We start from the raw sequence: 20,317 nt of genomic DNA on the forward strand, positions 1-20,317 counted from the left end.
GTTGAGATCAACCAGAGCCAGGGCTTTTTCGGCTGTGGCCCCGATCTGGTGGAACACTCTGTCACAAGAGACTAGGGGCCTGCGGGACTTGACATCTTTCAGCAGGGCCTGCAAGACAGAGCTGTTCCACCAGGTCTTTGGCCAAGGTACAGTCTGACCCCCTCCTTCTGTAATCCTCACAGAACTCTAGCCCCATGGTTGCCATTAATTTGATTCTGAATTGATTTAGAATGAATTGATTTTAGAATGCTGTGTTACTTTTATTGTTGTTAGCCGCTCTGAGCCCGGCTTCGGCTGGGGAGGGTGGGATAGAAATAAAAAAATATTATTATTATTATTATTATCAGAGGAGTCCCCTCCCTATTAGACTTCTGGCAGCTGGAGATGCCCTTTCCACCTCAGCAGACAATTTAAGCAAGTTTTGTAACTCTGTGGTTGAGTTTAAATTGATTTATCTTCATTGTGTCTTTTCAACTTTACTGTATACCGATTAAAAGCATCATCATCATCATCATCATCATCATCATTATTATTATTATTATTATTATTATTATTAAACATTTTTCTTTACAAACTTCATTACAGTTAAAACAAACAACCAAACAAACAAAGTGCTGTCTTCCAAGACAAATGCATGTCCAGCTGTTAAGTTTTATACGTAGTCACCCACATGGAATCAAAACAAACTTGGAAAATCTTTTACGTTTTAGGTTCAGCTCGCATCTACAGGGTATGGCTTCAATCTCAAGAGTTAAGATACAGTAATGTCTCCATAGTGGCTCCTGCGACTGAGGTGGAAGAGGCTCTCCTATTGTTAATAAAGGATATAAACTGAGACCCTACCGAGTCAAACCCATATTTCTTTGTTATTCCTCTTATCCACCTCCGGTGGTGAGCCAAGCACTCCGGAAGTGCTCCCTAAGTTCCACACGGATTGGGTCCAAAACTCTGTGGTGGGAGGGGGAGCCCCCCCCCAAGTGGAAACAACTATTTGCCTCCCTGCTGTGCGTTTGAAATCTGGATTGATATAGTCTTCCATTGTTATATTATATTCTGCCATATATGGAACACCCAGTTGCCTTGCTGAACCGCTTACCCAGTATGAGAGCGTCATTTGACGAGAGTGAGGTTTTCACTGGAGTACTTTTGACTGCTTCTGTGCGAAGGGAAGGTGTTGCAGGAGGGCGTCTTGCCTGTCCCTTTGGCGAGGACACTGACTTCGACGCACCGATCCTGGAGTGCTTGCCAGTGGGGGCTGGGGTTTCTGTGTAAGGCAAAAACATGTCCACAAAGGTTGGGGTGAGGGCGAAAGATTTTCTTTTCTTCTTTTTTTTGAGTTTTATTTATTTATTAACGTTCTTATGTTACATCAGCAAACATTTTAATATTACATCACAAGGCTTATTATAATATAATTTTCAGCATGTATATAAAGTTTATATACCTAAATAAAAGAAACAAGGACAAAAAACTATTCCAAAATCATATATCTACAAACACTTTGGACTTCCTGTCTATCCCATTCTATATTCCTTTTTTACCAATGAATGTACAGGTGAAACTCCAAAAATTTGAATATTGTGGAAAAGTTCCTTTATTTCACTAATTCAACTTAAAAGGTGAAACTAATATATGAGATCGACTCATGACATGCAAAGCGAGATATGTCAAGCCGTGATTTGTTCTACAGGTGAAACTCGAAAAATTAGAATATCGTGGAAAAGTTCATTTATTTCAGTCATTCAACTTGAAAGGTGAAACTAATATATGAGATAGATTTGTGACATACAAAGGGAGATACGTCAAGCCTTTATTTGTTACAATTGTGATGATTATGGCGTACAACTGATGAAAACCCCAAATTAACAATCTCAGAAAATGAGAATATTCAATGAAGTCAGCAAAACAAGGATTGCAAATGGAGCAAGATTGGACCTCTGAGAAGTAGAAGCACATCTCGCCTTGCATGTCATGAGTCGATCTCATATATTAGTTTCACCTTTCAAGTTGGATTACTGAAATCAATGAACTTTTCCACGATTTTCTAATTTTTCGAGTTTCACCTGAACTCTTATTATTGTATATTTCTTTACAAATTAATTCATGCAGAAGGACAACCCACATGCACCCCTGGACGGTCTCACGCTATGTGAGAAGAAAGAAAGTATCAACCCTAATCTTTCATCCAAGATGTGCGGAGTGGAAACTGGTCCGCAGGAGACACATACCATCCTGGAGAGCATTATTCTGTTTGGACAGCACATCTGCCACTAAATCAACTTCTTCCTCTAGGTTGGGAGCACTGGCTCGCCCTAAGAAGGAAGACAGAAGATATTGGGGGGGGGAGGGGGACAACAAATCCAAAGAAAAGTTATCAACAGATTATTTCATAAATTTATAGACCAGACAACTGCTTAAAATAAACCCTCACAGTGGTTTACTGATAATTGTCAGTAAAAATAGTTTTAAAAGATGCAAAACCTTCAAAAATAATAATTAAAACCAACAATAAGCTTGACATCGCTTGTAAGGTTGAAAGAAGTTTCGTAAGGAGCAATTTATAAATTATTGTGAAGAGAATTAAGAATAGATGTACTGGGGATTTGAGTTTATAGCAATAACTACAGCAGTAACCAAATGCATAATTAGAAAGACTTTAGAAAACCATCAGTCGAGGTTGAAGGAAGTCTCAGGCTGTGATAGCTGAAAATTTCGAAATGATGTTTAAAAGGATGTTATGCTGGAAAATATGTGTAAAAAATAATAAAAAATTATTTATAAAATCAACAATAGGCAAAAAGTAAGATTGACTGTGTTTCTTCCCCAATCGAACAGCCGTTGGACTTACAGCTGACATGTTTGCATCCTGTTCTTTCCCCCCTCCCCCAGCTAGTGGCATTTCACCCTCGAAACAACCCTGTGAGGTAGGCTGGGGGCAGAGGTTTGGGGATGTGAACTGGATTTTCTCCCATACTGAAGTCTAGTCCGCTTGCTTCTGGAAGACAGTGGCACATCTAAATGTGAATATGATTAAATATCCAGGCAAAGTTGTGTGTGTTACTTCACCTGGGTTTTTTTGGCATAGGTTCGATCACCACTCAATAAGATCATTAAGGTGGGAGTCTTCACTGATGTGAGGACATAATTCCAAACCAAGATGGTGGACCAAAACATGACTGGCGTGACTTCACCCAATTTTTGCCGTGGTGGGTCCAAACTCACAAATCACACTATCCATTTTTTAAAATGCAATATTTTTCAGTTTCTAAAAAATCCCGGGCAACACTGGACACACTCTGCTAGGCGGGGGGGGGGGGGGGGGGCTGGAGTAAAATATAGGGGAGGGGAGGGCAGGTAAGCTCTGCCCTGCATAATTGATCACATGAAGCAGTGCACACACACCATTTCCAATGGCAATGCCTGTCAACTCTGGGGGGGGCATGGCCCCCTCAAATGTTTTATGGGGGGAAAGACCGCTCAGCCCCTAGGGAGTTTTCTCCTATGTTGCTAGGAATTATATAAAGCCAGGCTTCTTTGAAAGGATGGAATTGTAGATCTCTCTCTCTCCCTCCCTCCCCTCCAGGTCACTTCTTCAAATTCAGTTAGATGCAGTTCCCTGAGTGGCAATTATGATGTTTGCCGGAGGAGCTAAGCGTCCTCAGATCAGAGTGAATGATTGCCAGGGTTTCTTGTACGCAGGGTGTGGGAGGGGGCTGGCATGGTGGAGGGAGGGTCAAGGAGCACCGTGCGCAGTCAGCTGGCTTTGGCATCACATTCCCAGCAGTTTTCTTTAACAAAAAACAAGAAAACACCACCCTAATAGTGTAGATGGGACATGGGTGGCGCTGTGGATTAAACCACAGAGCCTAGGACTTGCCAATCAGAAGGTTGGCGGCTCGAATCCCTGCGACGGGGTGAGCTCCCATTGCTCGGTCCCTGCTCCTGCCAACCTAGCAGTTCGAAAGCACGTTAAAGTGCATGTAGATAAATAGGTACCACTCCAGCAGGAAGGTAAACGGCGTTTCCGTGCACTGCTCTGGTTCACCAGAAGCGGCTTAGTCATGCTGGCCACATGACCCGGAAGCTGTACGCCGGCTCCCTCGGCCAGTAAAGCGAGATGAGCGCCACAACCCCAGAGTCCCTCATGACTGGACCTAATGGTTAGGAGTCCCTTTACCTTTAATAGTGTAGATGAGAAAAGCCTATATATGCCAGGCTACTCCTAGTAGTAGAGCAAGAAAACTGCTACCACATTTTCAAAGCTAAGCAGGGTCTGGTAGTTTCAGATTAGATGGGCCATGTGTTGAGATTCCTGCATAGAATCATAGAATCATAGAATCATAGAGTTGGAAGAGACCACAAGGGCCATCGAGTCCAACCCCCTGCCAAGCAGGAAACACCATCAGAGCACTCCTGACATATGGTTGTCAAGCCTCTGCTTAAAGACCTCCAAAGAAGGAGACTCCACCACACTCCTTGGCAGCAAATTCCACTGTCGAACAGCTCTTACTGTCAGGAAGTTCTTCCTAATGTTTAGGTGGAATCTTCTTTCTTGTAGTTTGGATCCATTGCTCCGTGTCCGCTTCTCTGGAGCAGCAGAAAACAACCTTTCTCCCTCCTCTATGTGACATCCTTTTATATATTTGAACATGGCTATCATATCACCCCTTAATCTCCTCTTCTCCAGGCTAAACATGCCCAGCTCCCTTAGCCGTTCCTCATAAGGCATCGTTTCCAGGCCTTTGACCATTTTGGTTGCCCTCCTCTGGACACGTTCCAGTTTGTCAATGTCCTTCTTGAACTGTGGTGCCCAGAACTGGACACAGTACTCCAGGTGAGGTCTGACCAGAGCAGAATACAGTGGCACTATTACTTCCCTTGATCTAGATGCTATACTCCTATTGATGCAGCCCAGAATTGCATTGGCTTTTTTAGCTGCCGCGTCACACTGTTGGCTCATGTCAAGTTTGTGGTCAACCAAGACTCCTAGATCCTTTTCACATGTAGTGCTCTCAAGCCAGGTGTCACCCATCTTGTATTTGTGCCTCTCATTTTTTTTGCCCAAGTGCAATACTTTACATTTCTCCCTGTTAAAATTCATCTTGTTTGTTTTGGCCCAGTTCTCTAATCTGTCAAGGTCGTTTTGAAGTATGATCCTGTCCTCTGGGGTGTTAGCCACCCCTCCCAGTTTGGTGTCATCTGCAAATTTGATCAGGATGCCCTTGAGTCCATCATCCAAGTCGTTGATAAAGATGTTGAATAAGACCGGGCCCAAGACAGAACCCTGTGGCACTCCACTAGTCACTCTTCTCCAGGATGAAGAGGAACCATTGATGAGCACCCTTTGGGTTCGGTCAGTCAGCCAGTTACAAATCCACTGAGTGGTAGCATAGTCAAGACCGCATTTTACCAGCTTCTTTACAAGAATATCATGGGGCACCTTGTCAAATGCCTTGCTGAAATCAAGGTAGGCTACATCCACTGTGTTCCCTTCATCTACCAGGCTTGAAATTCTGTCAAAAAACGAGATCAGGTTAGTCTGACATGACTTATTTTTCAGAAATCCATGCTGACTATTGGTGATCACAGCATTCCTTTCTAGGTGCTCACAGACTGTTTGCTTAATGATCTGCTCCAGAATCTTCCCTGGTATTGATGTCAGACTGACTGGGCGGTAATTATTTGGGTCCTCTCTTTTCCCCTTTTTGAAAATAGGGACAACATTTGCCCTCCTCCAGTCTGCCGGGACTTCGCCTGTTCTCCAGGAATTCTCAAAGATGACTGCCAGTGGTTCTGAGATCACATCTGCCAGTTCTTTTAATACTCTTGGATGCAGTTCATCTGGCCCTGGAGACTTGAATACATCTAGACTAGCCAAGTATTCTTGTACTATCTCCTTAGTTATTCTGGGCTGTGTTTCCTCTGCTGAATCATTTGCTCCAAATTCTTCAGGTCGGGCATTGTTTTCTTTATCGGAGAAGACTGAGGCAAAGAAGGCATTGAGGAGTTCAGCCCTTTCTGTGTCCCCTGTTTGCATTTCACCATCTTCTCCTCTGAGTGACCCCACTGTTTCTTTGTTCTTCCTTTTGCTACGAACATACCCATAAAAGCCTTTTTTGTTGCTTTTAACCTCTCTAGCAAGCCTGAGTTCATTCTGTGCTTTAGCTTTTCTGACTTTGTGTCTACACGTGCTGGCTATTTGTTTGAATTCCTCTTTGGTGGTTTCCCCCCTTTTCCATTTTTGGTACACATCCTTTTTTAATCTTAACTCAGTTAAAAGTTCTTTAGATAGCCACCCTGGCTTCTTTAGGCACCTTCCATGTTTCCGTCTCATTGGTATTGCCTGAAGTTGTGCTTTTACTATCTCCCTCTTAACAAACTCCCAGCCATCATGAACTCCCTTTCCTTTTAGTATTACTGTCCATGGGATCTCACCAAGCACTTCCCTAAGTTTTATGAAGTCGGCTTTCTTAAAGTCGAGAAATTGAGTCCTAGTATGCTTGGCTGCTCCTTTCCGCTGTATAGTAAACTTCAGAAGAGCATGATCACTCGCGCCTAATGATCCTTCCACTTCTACCCCACTAACCAGGTCATCAACATTGGTTAGGACCAGATCTAAAATGGCTGTTCCTCTTGTTGCTTCTCCCACTTTCTGGACAATGAAGTTGTCTGCAAGGCCAGTGAGGAATCTGTTTGACCTTATGCTCTTGGCTGAGTTTGACATCCAACAAATATCCGGGTAATTGAAGTCCCCCATTACTACTATCTCCCTTCCTTTTGCATGCTTGGCCATCTGTTCCAGGAAGGCATCATCTATGTCCTCCGTTTGGCTTGGGGATCTATAGTAAACTCCCACAATGAGGTCACTGTTATTCTTCTCTCCCTTAATTTTGACCCAAATGCTCTCACTTTGGCTTTGAGGTTCTAAACCTTGGATCTCTTCACAGGTATACACATCCCTGACATATAACGCCACTCCTCCTCCTTTCAGGGGGTTAGACTAGATGACCCCTGGCATTCCTTTTAACTCTACAATGCTATGATTCCTTCAATCTGCCCTCCAGATATGGTAGGCCACTAATATTATTCCTGGTGGAGAGGATGAGAGATAGAGAGGGAGAATGAAGACTTGCCAAAAGCAACTTGGTAAGATTTGAACTGGGGACTTGTAACTTCATACTCAATCTATTTTATTTTGCAATTGCTTTTTCCATATATATTTTTCATAATAAAACATATAGTGCAAAAATGGGTGACAAATAAAATAAAGCAAAAGTTGAAGAGAATATCTAGAACCAAACATACCAGAATAAAACGTAATAAATCAGTAACCACAAGGTTCCAAGTGACATAAATAGGTTCAGTTTATCCTGTCCCTTATTGTTCAATCTTTATTTTATTTAACAAAATTTAAATACTCCCCCGTTTAGGTTTTATTACAAAGCAGATTACAAAAAAAAGGAAAGAAAAATCTACTACGTGGCATTAGTTCTTAATCCTTTCATCAGGGGTGGGGAACCTGCAGCTCTCCAAATGCTCCTGAACTCCCATCATCTCAGACTACTGGTCAATAACACCTGTAGGGCTACCAATATCTCCCAGCCCAGACTGACATGAAGTCCTGATTCAAAACATGACCGAGAAGTTGTAGCTTGCATTTCCCTCACCATCAACCCAACATCTTAGATGTTGGCCCCTGCATCACTTTTCCCTAGATATCAAGTGTTTGCCTGCAACGCTCTCTTTATTTTAACCATTTCATCAGTTTCACTCACGAAGCAGGCAATACTGCCCTCAACACTTAAGTCTTGATTTCTGGAGATCCCCTCCCTCCCACTGCAAGCCAGAACGGAAAAGTTTGAGACTGAGTTTTACAGGCTCAGGTGAATAGCAGGCCAATGGGCAATTTATGCTCTATTGTCCGCCAGCAGCTGACCAGCTATTTTCTGGGAGTTGGTAGAAATGAATTGAGTTGGATAGAAGTGAAGTGAAGTGGATAGAGAAAAGTGTCCCTCCCTCTCTTGTAACACTAGAATTTGTGGAAGCTGAACATTGGAAGATTCAGAACAGATAAAAGAAAGTCCTTTGTGGAACTCAGTGCCACAGGAGGCAGTAATGGCTGCCAACTTAAAGGTAAAGGTAAAGGGACCCCTGACCATTAGGTCCAGTCGTGGCCGACTCTGGGGTTGCGGCGCTCATCTCGCTTTATTGGCCGAGGGAGCCGGCGTACAGCTTCCGGGTCATGTGGCCAGCATGACTAAGCCACTTCTGGCGAACCAGAGCAGCGCATGAAAACGCCGTTTACCTTCCCGCCAGAGTGGTACCTATTTATCTACTTGCACTTTGACGTGATTTCGAACTGCTAGGTTGGCAGGAGCAGGGAGCGAGCAACAGGAGCTCACCCCATCACGGGGATTTGAACCACCAACTTAGATAGCTTTAAAAGAGTAAAGGACAGATTCGTGGAGAAGAGGGTCATTGACGGCTTGTAGCCATAAGAGCTCTACTCAGCTGCCACAGTATGAGGCAGTGATGCTTCTGAAGATCAGTTGCTGGAAGCCACAGGAGAGGAGAGGGGTCTTTTGTTCAAATCCTGCCTACAAGTTTCCCATAACAGGCATCTGATCAGATACATTGAGAACAGGTTCTTATATACAACAACAGTGGCTAGAGTATTGTTAGCCCAAAAATGGAAGCAAGAAGAAATTCTGACGAAAGAAGAATGGCAGACGAAACGAATGGACTATGCAGAATTGGACAAAATGACAGGAAGGATTCGAAACCTGTGGGAACAGAGATTTACAGAAGATTGGAAGAAGTATATGAATTATTTGAAGAGCAACTGTAATCAACAAATTGCGCTAGTAGGACTACAAGAAGTTTTGTAAGCAGAAATATACGAAGTGTCACAAAGTAGAAAAAGATAGAGATACTGGTTATGATTTTGAAATGTAATAGGGAAAACAAGAAATGCATACTAAGAGATTAGATTTTCAGACAGGACTGATGGAAGTCAAAAAAATTGAATAAGATGTAAAACTATGTTTAATTACTGTTGAAAATGATATGTTAAAAAACTAATAAAAATTTATATCTATATCTATATCTATATCTATATCTATATTGGTAAAGGTAAAGGGACCCCTGACCATTAGGTCCAGTTGTGACCGACTCTGGGGTTGTGGCGCTCATCTCAATTTATTGGCCGAGGGAGCCGGTGTACAGCTTCTGGGTCATGTGGCCAGCATGACTAAGCTGCTTCTGGAGAACCAGAGCAGCGCATGGGAACGTCGTTTACCTTCCTGCTGGAGTGCTACCTATTGATCTACTTGTACTTTGACGTGCTTTCGAACTGCTAGGTTGGCAGGAGTAGGGACCGAGCAACGGGAGCTCACCCCATGGTGGGGATTCGAACAGCCGACCTTCTGATTGGCAAGTCCTAGGCTCTGTGGTTTAACCCACAGTGCCACCCATGTCCCTTTATATCTATATATCTATATATCTATATAGATATACCGTATTTTTCACCCTATAGGACGCACTTTTTCCCCTCCAAAAATGAAGGGGAAATCTGTGTGTGTCCTATGGGGCGAATACAGGCTTTTGCTGAAGCTTAGAGAGTGAGAGGGGTCGGTGCGCACCGACCCCTCTCACTCTCCAGGCTTCAGGAAGCTATCAGCAAGCCTGGGGAGCCCGCGGGAGTTCCCGCAGAGCTCCCTAGGCTGCGGATAGCAGCCTGTCGCCCGGCACGAGAGGTGCTCTGAAGCAGAGTGCCCCTCACACCGGGCAGACATCCGCAGGGTGGGGAGCCCTGCGGGAGTTTCCGCAGGGCTCCACACGCTGCGGATAGCAGCCTGCCGCCCGGCGCGAGACGCGCTCTGAAGCAGAGCGCCCCTGCTGGGCAGACATCCGCAGCGTCGGGAGCCCTGCGGGAGTTCCCGCGGGACTCCCCATGCTGTGGGTAGCAGCCTGCCGCCTGGCGCGAGAGGCACCCTGAAGCAGAGCGCCCCTCGCGCTGGGCAGACATCCGCAGCATCGGGAGCCCTGCGGGAGTTCCCGTGGGGCTCCCCATGCTGCGGATTGCAGCCTGCCGCCTGGCGCGAAAGACGTCCTTAAGCAGAGCGCCCCGCGCGCCGGGCAGACATCGGCCAGGCCCACAAGCTCGGGGGACAGCTGGGAGGCGCAGCGCTGCCATACCGCTGTTCCCCGACCTGGTTTGGGGGGGGGGGAAATAAAGGAAAATTTTTTCCCTTTATTCCCCCCCCCCAAAAAAAAACTAGGTGCGTCCTATGGGATGGAGCGTCCTATGGGACGAAAAATATGGTATATAGATAGATACAGTGAGAACAGTATATTGGTCTAGATGGGCTACTGGCCTGCAGAAGACTTTTCTTATGTCCTTATGTACTTTCCCACTCTCAAGAGCCCAAAATTCTGGATACCAGCATCCCTTTGTGGGGTGTGTGTGTGGGAGGGTGTCCACTACCCAGGGTACACCTTGTGTCCCATGTAGTCCCCGTGTTACTATTTTTAGAACTCTGTGAATATTTCATTACTCCGGCAAGCTTTTCCAGCTTTTTATTGCTTGGGACATGAAAAAGTGTCTTTAATAATGCAAGCACATAGCACAGAACACACACAACCGAGGAGACCTGCACTCTTTCTCTCTCTGCCTGCAGCTCTAGGGTTGGCGGAGTTAAGAGGCCTCTTTGCTCTGAACAACCAGTAGAAACAGACTCGCCAGCCAACCCAGCCCTCGCTCAGTTCACATTCTCAACCCTTGAGGCAGCTTCCATCAAAACATCACCAGGATCCAATGTTAATATTTATTTGCTTGGAAGCGTCCATAAACAGTTTCACAAAAAAATAATAATCTTTTAGCAGTGTACATAAGCACAGTATAAAACAATCACTGGTAGTACACAAATAAGATCAGCCACAATTAAAAAATAAGTGTAGCCAGCTAGATGGTGCGCCCTGGTAAGGTTTGCTGAGACAAGACTTCCAGGCATGTGAAATCATGCAAGGAGGGCCAAATCTGAAGTGTCCCACTCAACCTTGGCTTTATTATTATTATTATTATTATTAGTAGTAGTAGTAGTAGTAGTAGTATTCTGGGCCAGCACTGATCCATGGACCACCACTTTTTAAGAGCTTGCTCTGTTTCATCTCTCTTCCCTGTCCCCCAGTCAGCCACTAGGCTGTTTTGTGAATACGTGTTATGTTCCCACCCCTTAAATGTTTTTTAGACTTCTGCAAACTGCTACCTCCTCCTCGTGCACTTGTGGTGGTGTTCTTGCTATTATTGTTAGTTCATTTATTATCTGCCCTTCACCTATGTGTTGCAGCATTGAAATCAATATTAAAAATATATAAAACAACTTACAACCATAAAAACAAGGTGAGGCCTAAAACCATGCCCCTCATGTATTAAAAGTCAGGGTAAAGAGGTGCGCCTCAGGCATTCTCCGAAAGCATTTGGGACTGAAATGTGGGTCCACCTTCAGATAATCCAGTTTGTTATTCATTTGCGCGATGCGTAAGGGGGAATGAGTTGTCTAGGGCAAGCTGTTTCTCTTGAGACTCCATTAGAAGTTAACCCACTGCATGAGTGTTAAAGGAAATTACAAACAGCGCAGGAACAGAGAGGCCCCAAATCTCCAGCATTTTAAAGGGAAAAGGATGTGCCACTTGCAGTACATAATCTCCCTGGGTAACTGAAATGCAGTCCGAACACCAATCCGTTAACAACCAAGCTCTTATGTAAGCTCCCATCTGTCGCTAAGAATCATCAGTTTGCATGAAGTCATATTTCAGGCAGGAGATTGAGAACCACAGTGTACAAACTGCATTCCTTTCCAACACTGTTTCTCACTTTTCAAAAGGTGGGTAGGTGGAAGACAACTGTACGCACGTGGGTCCAGTACATTCACCCGGGGACAAATAGGTTCCTTGTACAACAGGTGGCAAGATCTTCAAACTCAGGACGCCTTACACTTCCAAAACCAGCTTTTGCATTAGGCTAGAATGAATGGCACGAAAGTGCACTGAAGACCTTTTTTTAGTTATCATCATCAGCTGCCTAAAGATGGCGCTATTGCTTAACATGAACCACTGAGTTACAAAACTGTGGGGTGGGGTGGGAAGCCCCGAGAAAATTAAACGCTTTCTGCTCTCCCTGGGAGAGCCTACCTAGATGTGTGCCCTAATACTGGAGCTGCTGAGGTCCAAAGGAATAAGAAACAGGTCAAATACTGATGCAACAAATGTGTTACTGAAAGGATTTGGACCTCCTCTCCATAAATTTTCTAGTAGGAAAGTTTCAGCAAGTGTCTTCACGCTGCAGGAATCCTGGTTTTACGTTGTCATGAGTTGCAATTGTTTTATTTGTGTTCACAAAACAACTCCTTTTTAACACTCAGATGTTTAATCTGGGTTTAACGGCTTTCACCTTTCACACCAAAGCATGGAAGCTGCCTAAACGTCTCCCAAGGGAATGAAACTCTGAGGAAATACTATGCAGCACAGTGTGGCAGCAGAGGACGGGGGCCTCTCCTCCAAACAGAAAATGAAACAGCAGAGGGCAAGATCTTGGCCACTGGGCCCATCACCTCCTGGCAAATAGAAGGGAGAGAAATGGAGGCAGTGAGAGATTTCACTTTCTTGGGCTCCATGATCACTGCAGATGGTGACAGCAGCCACGAAATTAAAAGACGCCTGCTCCTTGGGAGAAAAGCAATGACAAACCTAGACAGCATCTTAAAAAGCAGAGACATTACTTTGCCAACAAAGGTCCGTATGGTTAAAGCTATGGTTTTCCCAGTAGTGATGTATGGAAGTGAGAGCTGGACCATAAAGAAGGCTGATCGCCGAAGAAATGATGCTTTTGAATTCTGGTGCTGGAGGAGACTCTTGAGAGTCCCATGGACTGCAAGAAGATCAAACCTCTCCATTCTGAAGGAAATCAGCCCTGAGTGCTCACTGGAAGGACAGATTGTGAAGCTGAGGCTCCAATACTTTGGCCACCTCATGAGCAGAGAAGACTTCCTGGAAAAGACCCTGATGTTGGGAAAGATGGAGGGCACAAGGAGAAGGGGATGACAGAGGACGAGATGGTGTTCTCAAAGCTACCAGCATGAGTTTGACCAAATTGCGGGAGTGCCTGGCATGCTCTGGGTCACGAAGCGTCAGACAAGACTAAACAACAACAAGAGGGCAACATGAACACCAGACTTCTGATTCTGGCATGGATCATCCAGAAGTAGCTTTACTGGGTTGAAGCTGCGGAAAGAGAACTGGCAATATTGTTCTGGCTGAGGCTTTCTGCACCCAGCCCTACCTACCGCTGGCCGCCCGTGCCTTGGGGATGCATTGGCCGTCTTCATCCTCGATGAACTGAGAGAGACACGGGCCACAGGAATAAGATCCGGGGAGGCAGAACTCACGCCGCAGCAAAGCGCATTCCAGACTTCGAGGACAAGACTCTGTGTGTGAGAGAGAGAACCCATTAGTAATCTGTATGCATTTTGCACAAAGTTGTCACCCCCAATGCCACTGCTAGATAAGACAAAAGCACCACCGTGACCTACAGGTGAAACTCGAAAAATTGGAATATCGTGGAAAAGTTCCTTTATTTCACTAATTCAACTTGAAAGGTGAAACTAATATACGAGATAGACTCATGACATGCAAAATGAGATATGTCAAGCCTTGATTTGTTCTACAGGTGAAACTCGGAAAATTAGAATATCGTGGAAAAGTTCCTTTATTTCCATAATTCAACTTGAAAGGTGAAACTAATATATGAGACTCATGACATGCAAAGCGAGATATGTCAAGCCTTGATTTGTTATCATTGCGATGATCATGGCGTACAGCTTATGAAAACCCCAAATTAACAATCTCAGAAAATTAGAATATTCAAGGAAATCAGCAAAACAAGGATTGCAAATCGAGCAAGATTGGACCTCTGAGAAGTAGAAGCACATCTCGCTTTGCATGTCATGAATCAATCTCATATATTAGTTTCACCTTTTAAGTTGAATTACTGAAATAATTGAACTTTTCCACAATATTCTAATTTTTCGAGTTTCACCTGTAGTGGAGCAAAGGTTACCAGATTTTTTTCAATGAATCCTGAGTTGTTGGTTCTTCGGTGGTGGGGATGTGGTGCATGATGGGTCAGGCATGGAAGGTGGAGAAGGAGGGCCGAGAGTGGCGGCGGTGGCAAGGCTCAGGCAGAGCAATGCCTCCCTTCCCATCGGAGCAGCCCCAATCCCATTCCTACTTGCGTGCAGGCAGGAGGGGGCAGGGATCCCTCAGCTGGGAAGGGAGGCTTCCCATTGCCTAACTGAGAGATCCCTTCCCCTTCCCCCGCTTGCATGCAAGTAGGAGTTGAGATTAGGGCTGCTCCGATAGCAGTGGCGTAGCGTGGGGGGGTGCAGGGGGGGGCGGCCGCACTGGGCGCAACATCTGGGGGGGGCGCGCTCGCACTTGCAGCTCTCTGCCCCTACTAAAATGCACGGGTTAGGGGGCGCAAATTACTTGCCTTGCCCCGGGTGCTGACAACCCACGCTACGCCACTGTCCGATAGGCAGCATGAAGCCTCCCGTCACAGCTTAGTTGCTGAGGTCAGGGAAGGTGGAGGCAGCCCGGAAGTTGCATCTTCAAACCCCTGCACTACCATCATATGGTGACTTCTGAGCAGCTCCTGAAGCCAGCAAGACCCAGCTGCTCTGGGCTGCTGAGACTGCCGCTGCTGCATTTCCCAGGGACATTAGATGAAATCCGGGGACATTCCGGGGATGGAATTTGTCCAGGGACTTATTTGCAAATCCGGGGACTGTTCCTGGGAAACAGGGACATCTGGTAACCCTAAGCTAAGCCAAACAGAGGCCACAGTGGCTCCAGCCCTCCCACTCCCCCAGCAGATGCAACGCAACTACATATCACTGCTAAACAAGGACAACATCACCAACAGCCCTGGACTGAACTTCATGGAGACTCCATTTAAAAAATCGCCTTAGTTAGTGGCCATCCCGCTGTTGCATAAATTAATGCAACACTGTGGCAGTGAAATGAATGTTGCCTTCCTTTATTTAGCCTGAATCTACCACCCACTTTCTGGCAGACACACCGGCCTCCCAAGTTCTAGGATTGGTGGGGGGGGGGGCCAAACCCACTTCCTGCACATCCTGCATTGTATTATAAGTCTCTATCACACACACACACCATGGATGTCTGCAAGTTTTCCCCAGGAGCAAAGCAAAGCACTGAAAAGGCTGTGGGGAGCAGGCTAATTTCGCAGAAGGAAAATATTAATACCATCAGTACATTTCACCCCATATCTCAGATTCTACAGATCTACAGATACAGTGGTACCTCGGGATACGAATGGGATCCGTTCCGGAGCCCTGTTCGCATCCCGAACAGAACGTAAGATGCAACTGAGCGTCTGCACGTGCACGGGTCGCATTTTGCCGCGTCTGCGCATGCACAAGTGGAAAAACCAGGAAGTAACCTGCTCCATTACTTCCAGGTCGCCGTGGAGCGCAACCTGAAAGCACTCAACCTGAAGCATATTTATCCTGAGGTTTGACTGTATGTATATTTTTCAAAAAATGAAAGCTGGGAATCTGGGGATTTGGGTTCGCCTAAGTGGAGGACTTGCCACTCCCCTGCCCTGTGTGGGTGCCCATTCCTCTTTCCCCAACTAGAATGCAGAGCTTTGCACAACTGGCCTATTCAAAATCAACTTACCCCATGTATATCGGAGGGAAATAGCATGCAATTTGTGTGTGTGTGTGTGTAACTTAAAAAAAAGCAAACAATGCAGATTTGGGGGTTGGGGACTTAAGACTGGAAAAATGAAAAAGTGACAGCAACCAAGACTGACGGCATCTGCTATCCTTACACACAGTCACTTGCCACACAGCAGCTTAAAAGTGCTCCAGCGTCTTCCAGGAGAAGGCGCAACTCACAGGACGCTGGAGCCTGCCCTGACATCCTGCTCCCTTCCAGGAACTGTTTGCTTAAATGGGCGTGTGTGTGTGTGTGTGTGTGTGTGCGTGTAGACTGAAACTCCCCCCACCTGAAAAGCAAACAACCCATGCCCAGCCTGCCAGCAGAGGGAGAATGTGATGTGATGGTGTTGCCTCAGGTGACTATATTCTTCACGCTGTGGGTTATTAGTGGTGGTGGAGAGAAGAGTAAAGCAAGGAGGGTTTACTATGTACTTCTTGCAAAGCAAGGATGTGCATGGGGGTGGGGAGAGAATCTTGAGAATTTGCTGATTGAAAAGAATCAAGCAGCTTTTTAAAAAAATAAAAAAAAAGTCACAAGGTGGTAATGCGAGGGGAGGCAACGACACAGGAGCAGTTTCCATCCACCGCAGACACAACCTGGCTGCACATGGTGACTTTGAGCTAGATCTCAGGACCATTGGCTGCCTGTCCACAGGGATGGAAGGTTGGCAGAGGAGAGAGAGAGAAGGGTTTTGCAAAGGAAACCCAATGATTACTCTTGTTGGCTTAGGTGCTGGGCTGGGATAATGCTGGTGGCAGAGAGATGAACTTTCCAGTGGGGTGGGCAGGTAGCTCCTTTAGCTGTACACACACACACACACACACACACACACACACACACACACTGGACATCCATTTCACATATCTCCTAGCTGTTTTAAAGCATTCTTTTAAAATTAAAGTGTACAACTGAATAATGTGATAAGTGACTGCCTTTCCTGCCCTGTCTAGAATTTGATTTTATAATGATGGCCTCTCTCCGTTAATACTGCTATTAGAGAGCAACAGCAGCAAATCCCTTGTTGAGAAGCCTTCAGGGCCAGGAAGCTGCCCAGCCAGAGCACCAAAGAAGTGCTGGTTTCTGTGCTGGAAACCACAGGAGGAGAAAGTTGCTACTGTGCTTGAGGTCCTGCTTCTGAGCTTCCCATTGGGACACCTGGTTGGCCACTTTGAGTACAGGATGCTGGACCAGGTGGGTGCCCTTTGGCCTGGTCCAGCCAGTTCATCTTAGGTTAACAGGAGAGAATCCTCACACCCTTCCTCCAGACAGAAGGGATTCTCCAAGCAAAGCTCTCAGGACCCTGCAGCTGTCGCCAGCTTCCTGCTAACAACAAACCTATCTTGCCTCTGCTTTGCCCTCTGGGAGGTTTTGGCGCAGTTCTGCTTTGGCTCCTTCTCCCTCCTTCCAACAAGGATTAAGCAGCAAGAGAGATACTTCTCAATCTAATTAAAGCTCCAATAAGGTTATCGGCTGCCATTTACAGTCTCCGGTTGCAACTGCTACTTACGATGCAATTAAACTCCCATTTGTTGGTGGTTAACAGTGCTGGAAATTTCTAGAAGGGCAGCGGGTGGGAAGGAAGGCTGGCCTCATTTACCAGCACCTGAGGTTTTCGTAAACATGAACTGCTCTGCACATCCTTGGAAAAGAATTAGACACATTTGCCAAGAATTGTTTCCATCAGGTGCCATTAGTCATGTTTGCTATAATGTAATCAGAGTCTGCCTGGCACAGAGGGGTGACGCAAGATGCCAGGCAGATCTGAGGGTCTAGTCTAGGACCAGCTTAAAGGTAAAGGTAAAGGGACCCCTGACCATTAGGTCCAGTTGTGACCGACGCTGGGGTTGCGGTGCTCATCTCGCTTTATTGGCCAAGGGAGCCGGCGTACAGCTTCCAGGTCATGTGGGCAGCATGACTAAGCCGCTTCTGGCGAACCAGAGCAGCGCACGGAAACGCCGTTTACCTTCCCGCCGGAGCGGTACCTATTGATCTACTTGAACTTTTGACATTGCTCCCATTGCTCGGTCCCTGCTCCTGCCAAACTAGCAGTTCGAAAGCACGTCAAAGTGCAAGTAGATAAATAGGTACCACTCTGGCGGGAAGGTAAACGGTGTTTCCGTGTGCTGCTCTGGTTCGTCAGAAGCAGCTTAGTCATGCTGGCCACATTATCTGGAAGATGTCTGCAGACAAACACCGGCTCCCTAGGCCAATAAAGCGAGATGTGCGCCGCAACCCCAGAGTTGGCCACGACTGGACCTAATGGTTAGGGGTCCCTTTACCTTTACCTAAGGACCTAGGGACGAGGGTGGCGCTGTGGGTAAAACCTCAGCGCCTAGGACTTGCCAATCGCATGGTCGGCGGTTCGAATCCCCGTGGCGGGGTGCGCTCCCGTCGTTCGGTCCCAGCGCCTGCCAACCTAGCAGTTCGAAAGCACCCCCGGGTGCAAGTAGATAAATAGGGACCGCTTACCAGCGGGAAGGTAAACGGCGTTCCATGTGCTGTGCTGGCTTGCCAGATGCAGCTTCGTCACGCTGGCCACGTGACCCGGAAGTGTCTGCAGACAGCGCTGGCTCCCGGCCTATAGAGTGAGATGAGCGCACAACCCTAGAGTCTGGCAAGACTCACCCGTACGGGCAGGGGTACCTTTACCTTTACCTTTAAGGACCTAGCAGCACCCCCACAGAGAGGAGGGCTGCTGTCCTGCTTGAAGGCTTCCCATAAGCAACTTGCTTCTGAACATGGTCAGGAACATTACCTGCTGGACTAAATGAAGCCTTGGCCTGATCCAGCTGATTTCTTTGAAAACAGAGTTTGGGGGAGGGTTGTTAAGTTGTGGGTGAACATATCAGATGACACAGCGATTCTTCAAACAGCTCTTGTTTATTCACAGGCCAGAACAGAACTGAACTGAAGGGTTCAGTCAGCGTGCTTATATAGAGCTCCAGTACAATGTAACTGTAACAATTTTCTAAAACTATCCAATCACTGAACGTCACTTTCGATCCCTTATTTGCATAACAATCTACAGTATCCCCCTGCTGGCCCAGGGTGAGAACTTCAGTACATAACAGGGTTGATGAGTCAAAGCTGCACAGCAGCTCTTTCAGTCACACAGGATATCCTTTGCACTGCTATTTGGCTTCAGTACAGCCCAACAACTCTATGAAGCAAGCATGAAACATGCCCATTTCACAGATGGGAAAGCGGTGCCAAGAGATAAATGGCTGGCCAATGGCCGATACAAATCTTACAAACCAGCACAAATTTGAGCTTGGGTCTTCCATGCCTTCATTTATAATAGCCTCCAAATAATTTATAATTCATTGAGCACTATTTTATCAGCCTCGCGTTTTAATCGTTTTATTGTAAATTTTCAAACTGGAAGAAAACCCCCCACAACCTTTAAGCAGAGACTGCTAAAAAAAAAAATTAAATTGAAAAAAAAAATCCCACAAGGACACTAGAGGCTTTCAAAAATTTGGCAGACTGGACAGCAAGCTCAAGAGCAGTAGGATCAATGTGCAGCACATAGTTAAACTATGGAATCCATCGGAGAGAGTGATAGTGACCAACTGCGAAAGCTTTAAGAGAGGATTAGATGAATTCATAGAGGAGGAAAGGGCAATTGATGGCTCCTAGCAATCTCATCTAATGGTTATGTTGCTGTTCACTACTTGCTCAGGAGTCAAGCCGCACAAACACTAAGGAAAATCAGAACTCCCCCTTCTACTGCAAATGAAAAAAGAAAACAGTTCTAAAAATTGTCTGCCTGCCTTCCAGAAGGCCTTATATAATGGCTGCTACAAGCAAGCCGAACTCCTGGTAGCAAGGGAGGGCAGGAGGAAGAAACACTAAGAGCTTTAACACAGTCCGGAAAGCCAGGGAGAGGCTGTGACGTCCTTCTGAGGGTTGCAACAGCTAAGAGGGAAGGAGGCAGAGCCAAGCGTCCCATCCTGCCATTGTCCCAGGCAAGCTATGTCCCCCGGCTCACAGACAGCAGGTTATCGTCAAAGGTGAAGCCTTGCTAGCACTGCTGTCTTCAAGCGAAGAAGCAAACAAGCTTTACAAAGTGTTAGCCTCCTAAGAAAGAAGCAGGCAGAAAACAGGGGAACTGACTGAGCTTTGGGAGGCAGGTGGGAGGGAAATGTGCCATGTACTTGTTACAAAATATTTGACTGTAATAGTACCACTCTATTCTGCCCTGGTCAGACCCCACCTGGAGTCCTGTGTCCAGTTTAAGAAGGGTATTGGCAAGCTGGAAGGTGGGTAGAGGAGGGCGACCAAGATGACGGAGGGTCTGGAAGCCAAGCCTTATGAGGAGCTGGGTATGTTTAGACTGGAAAAGACGACACTGAGAGGAAAGATGACAGACATCTTCCAATATCTGAAGGAGCGTCTCCACCCCCATCGTTCTGAGGTCCAGCGCCGAGGGCCTTCTGATGGTTCCCTCGCTGTGAGAAGCCAAGTTACAGGGAACCAGGCAGAGGGCCTTCTTGGTGGTGGCACCCGCCCT

At 46.2% G+C, this 20,317-nt stretch overlaps 1 protein-coding gene across 1 annotated transcript in view; it reads right to left on the bottom strand.

The window, feature by feature from the left end:
* NPDC1 (neural proliferation, differentiation and control 1) overlaps positions 1 to 20,317 on the bottom strand; it is a 54,237-nt gene that overhangs the window by 6,035 nt on the left and 27,885 nt on the right. The window contains exons 2-4 of the mRNA XM_083597449.1: positions 13,344 to 13,484; positions 2,229 to 2,312; positions 1,097 to 1,264 (exon numbers count right to left, since the gene is read on the bottom strand). Coding sequence (XP_083453575.1) covers positions 1,097 to 1,264; positions 2,229 to 2,312; positions 13,344 to 13,484 — 393 coding nt within the window. The remainder of the gene's footprint in view (positions 1 to 1,096; positions 1,265 to 2,228; positions 2,313 to 13,343; positions 13,485 to 20,317) is intronic.

This window comes from Podarcis filfolensis (assembly GCF_964270895.1).
Source record: "Podarcis filfolensis genome assembly, chromosome: Z".
Lineage (NCBI taxonomy): Eukaryota > Metazoa > Chordata > Lepidosauria > Squamata > Lacertidae > Podarcis > Podarcis filfolensis.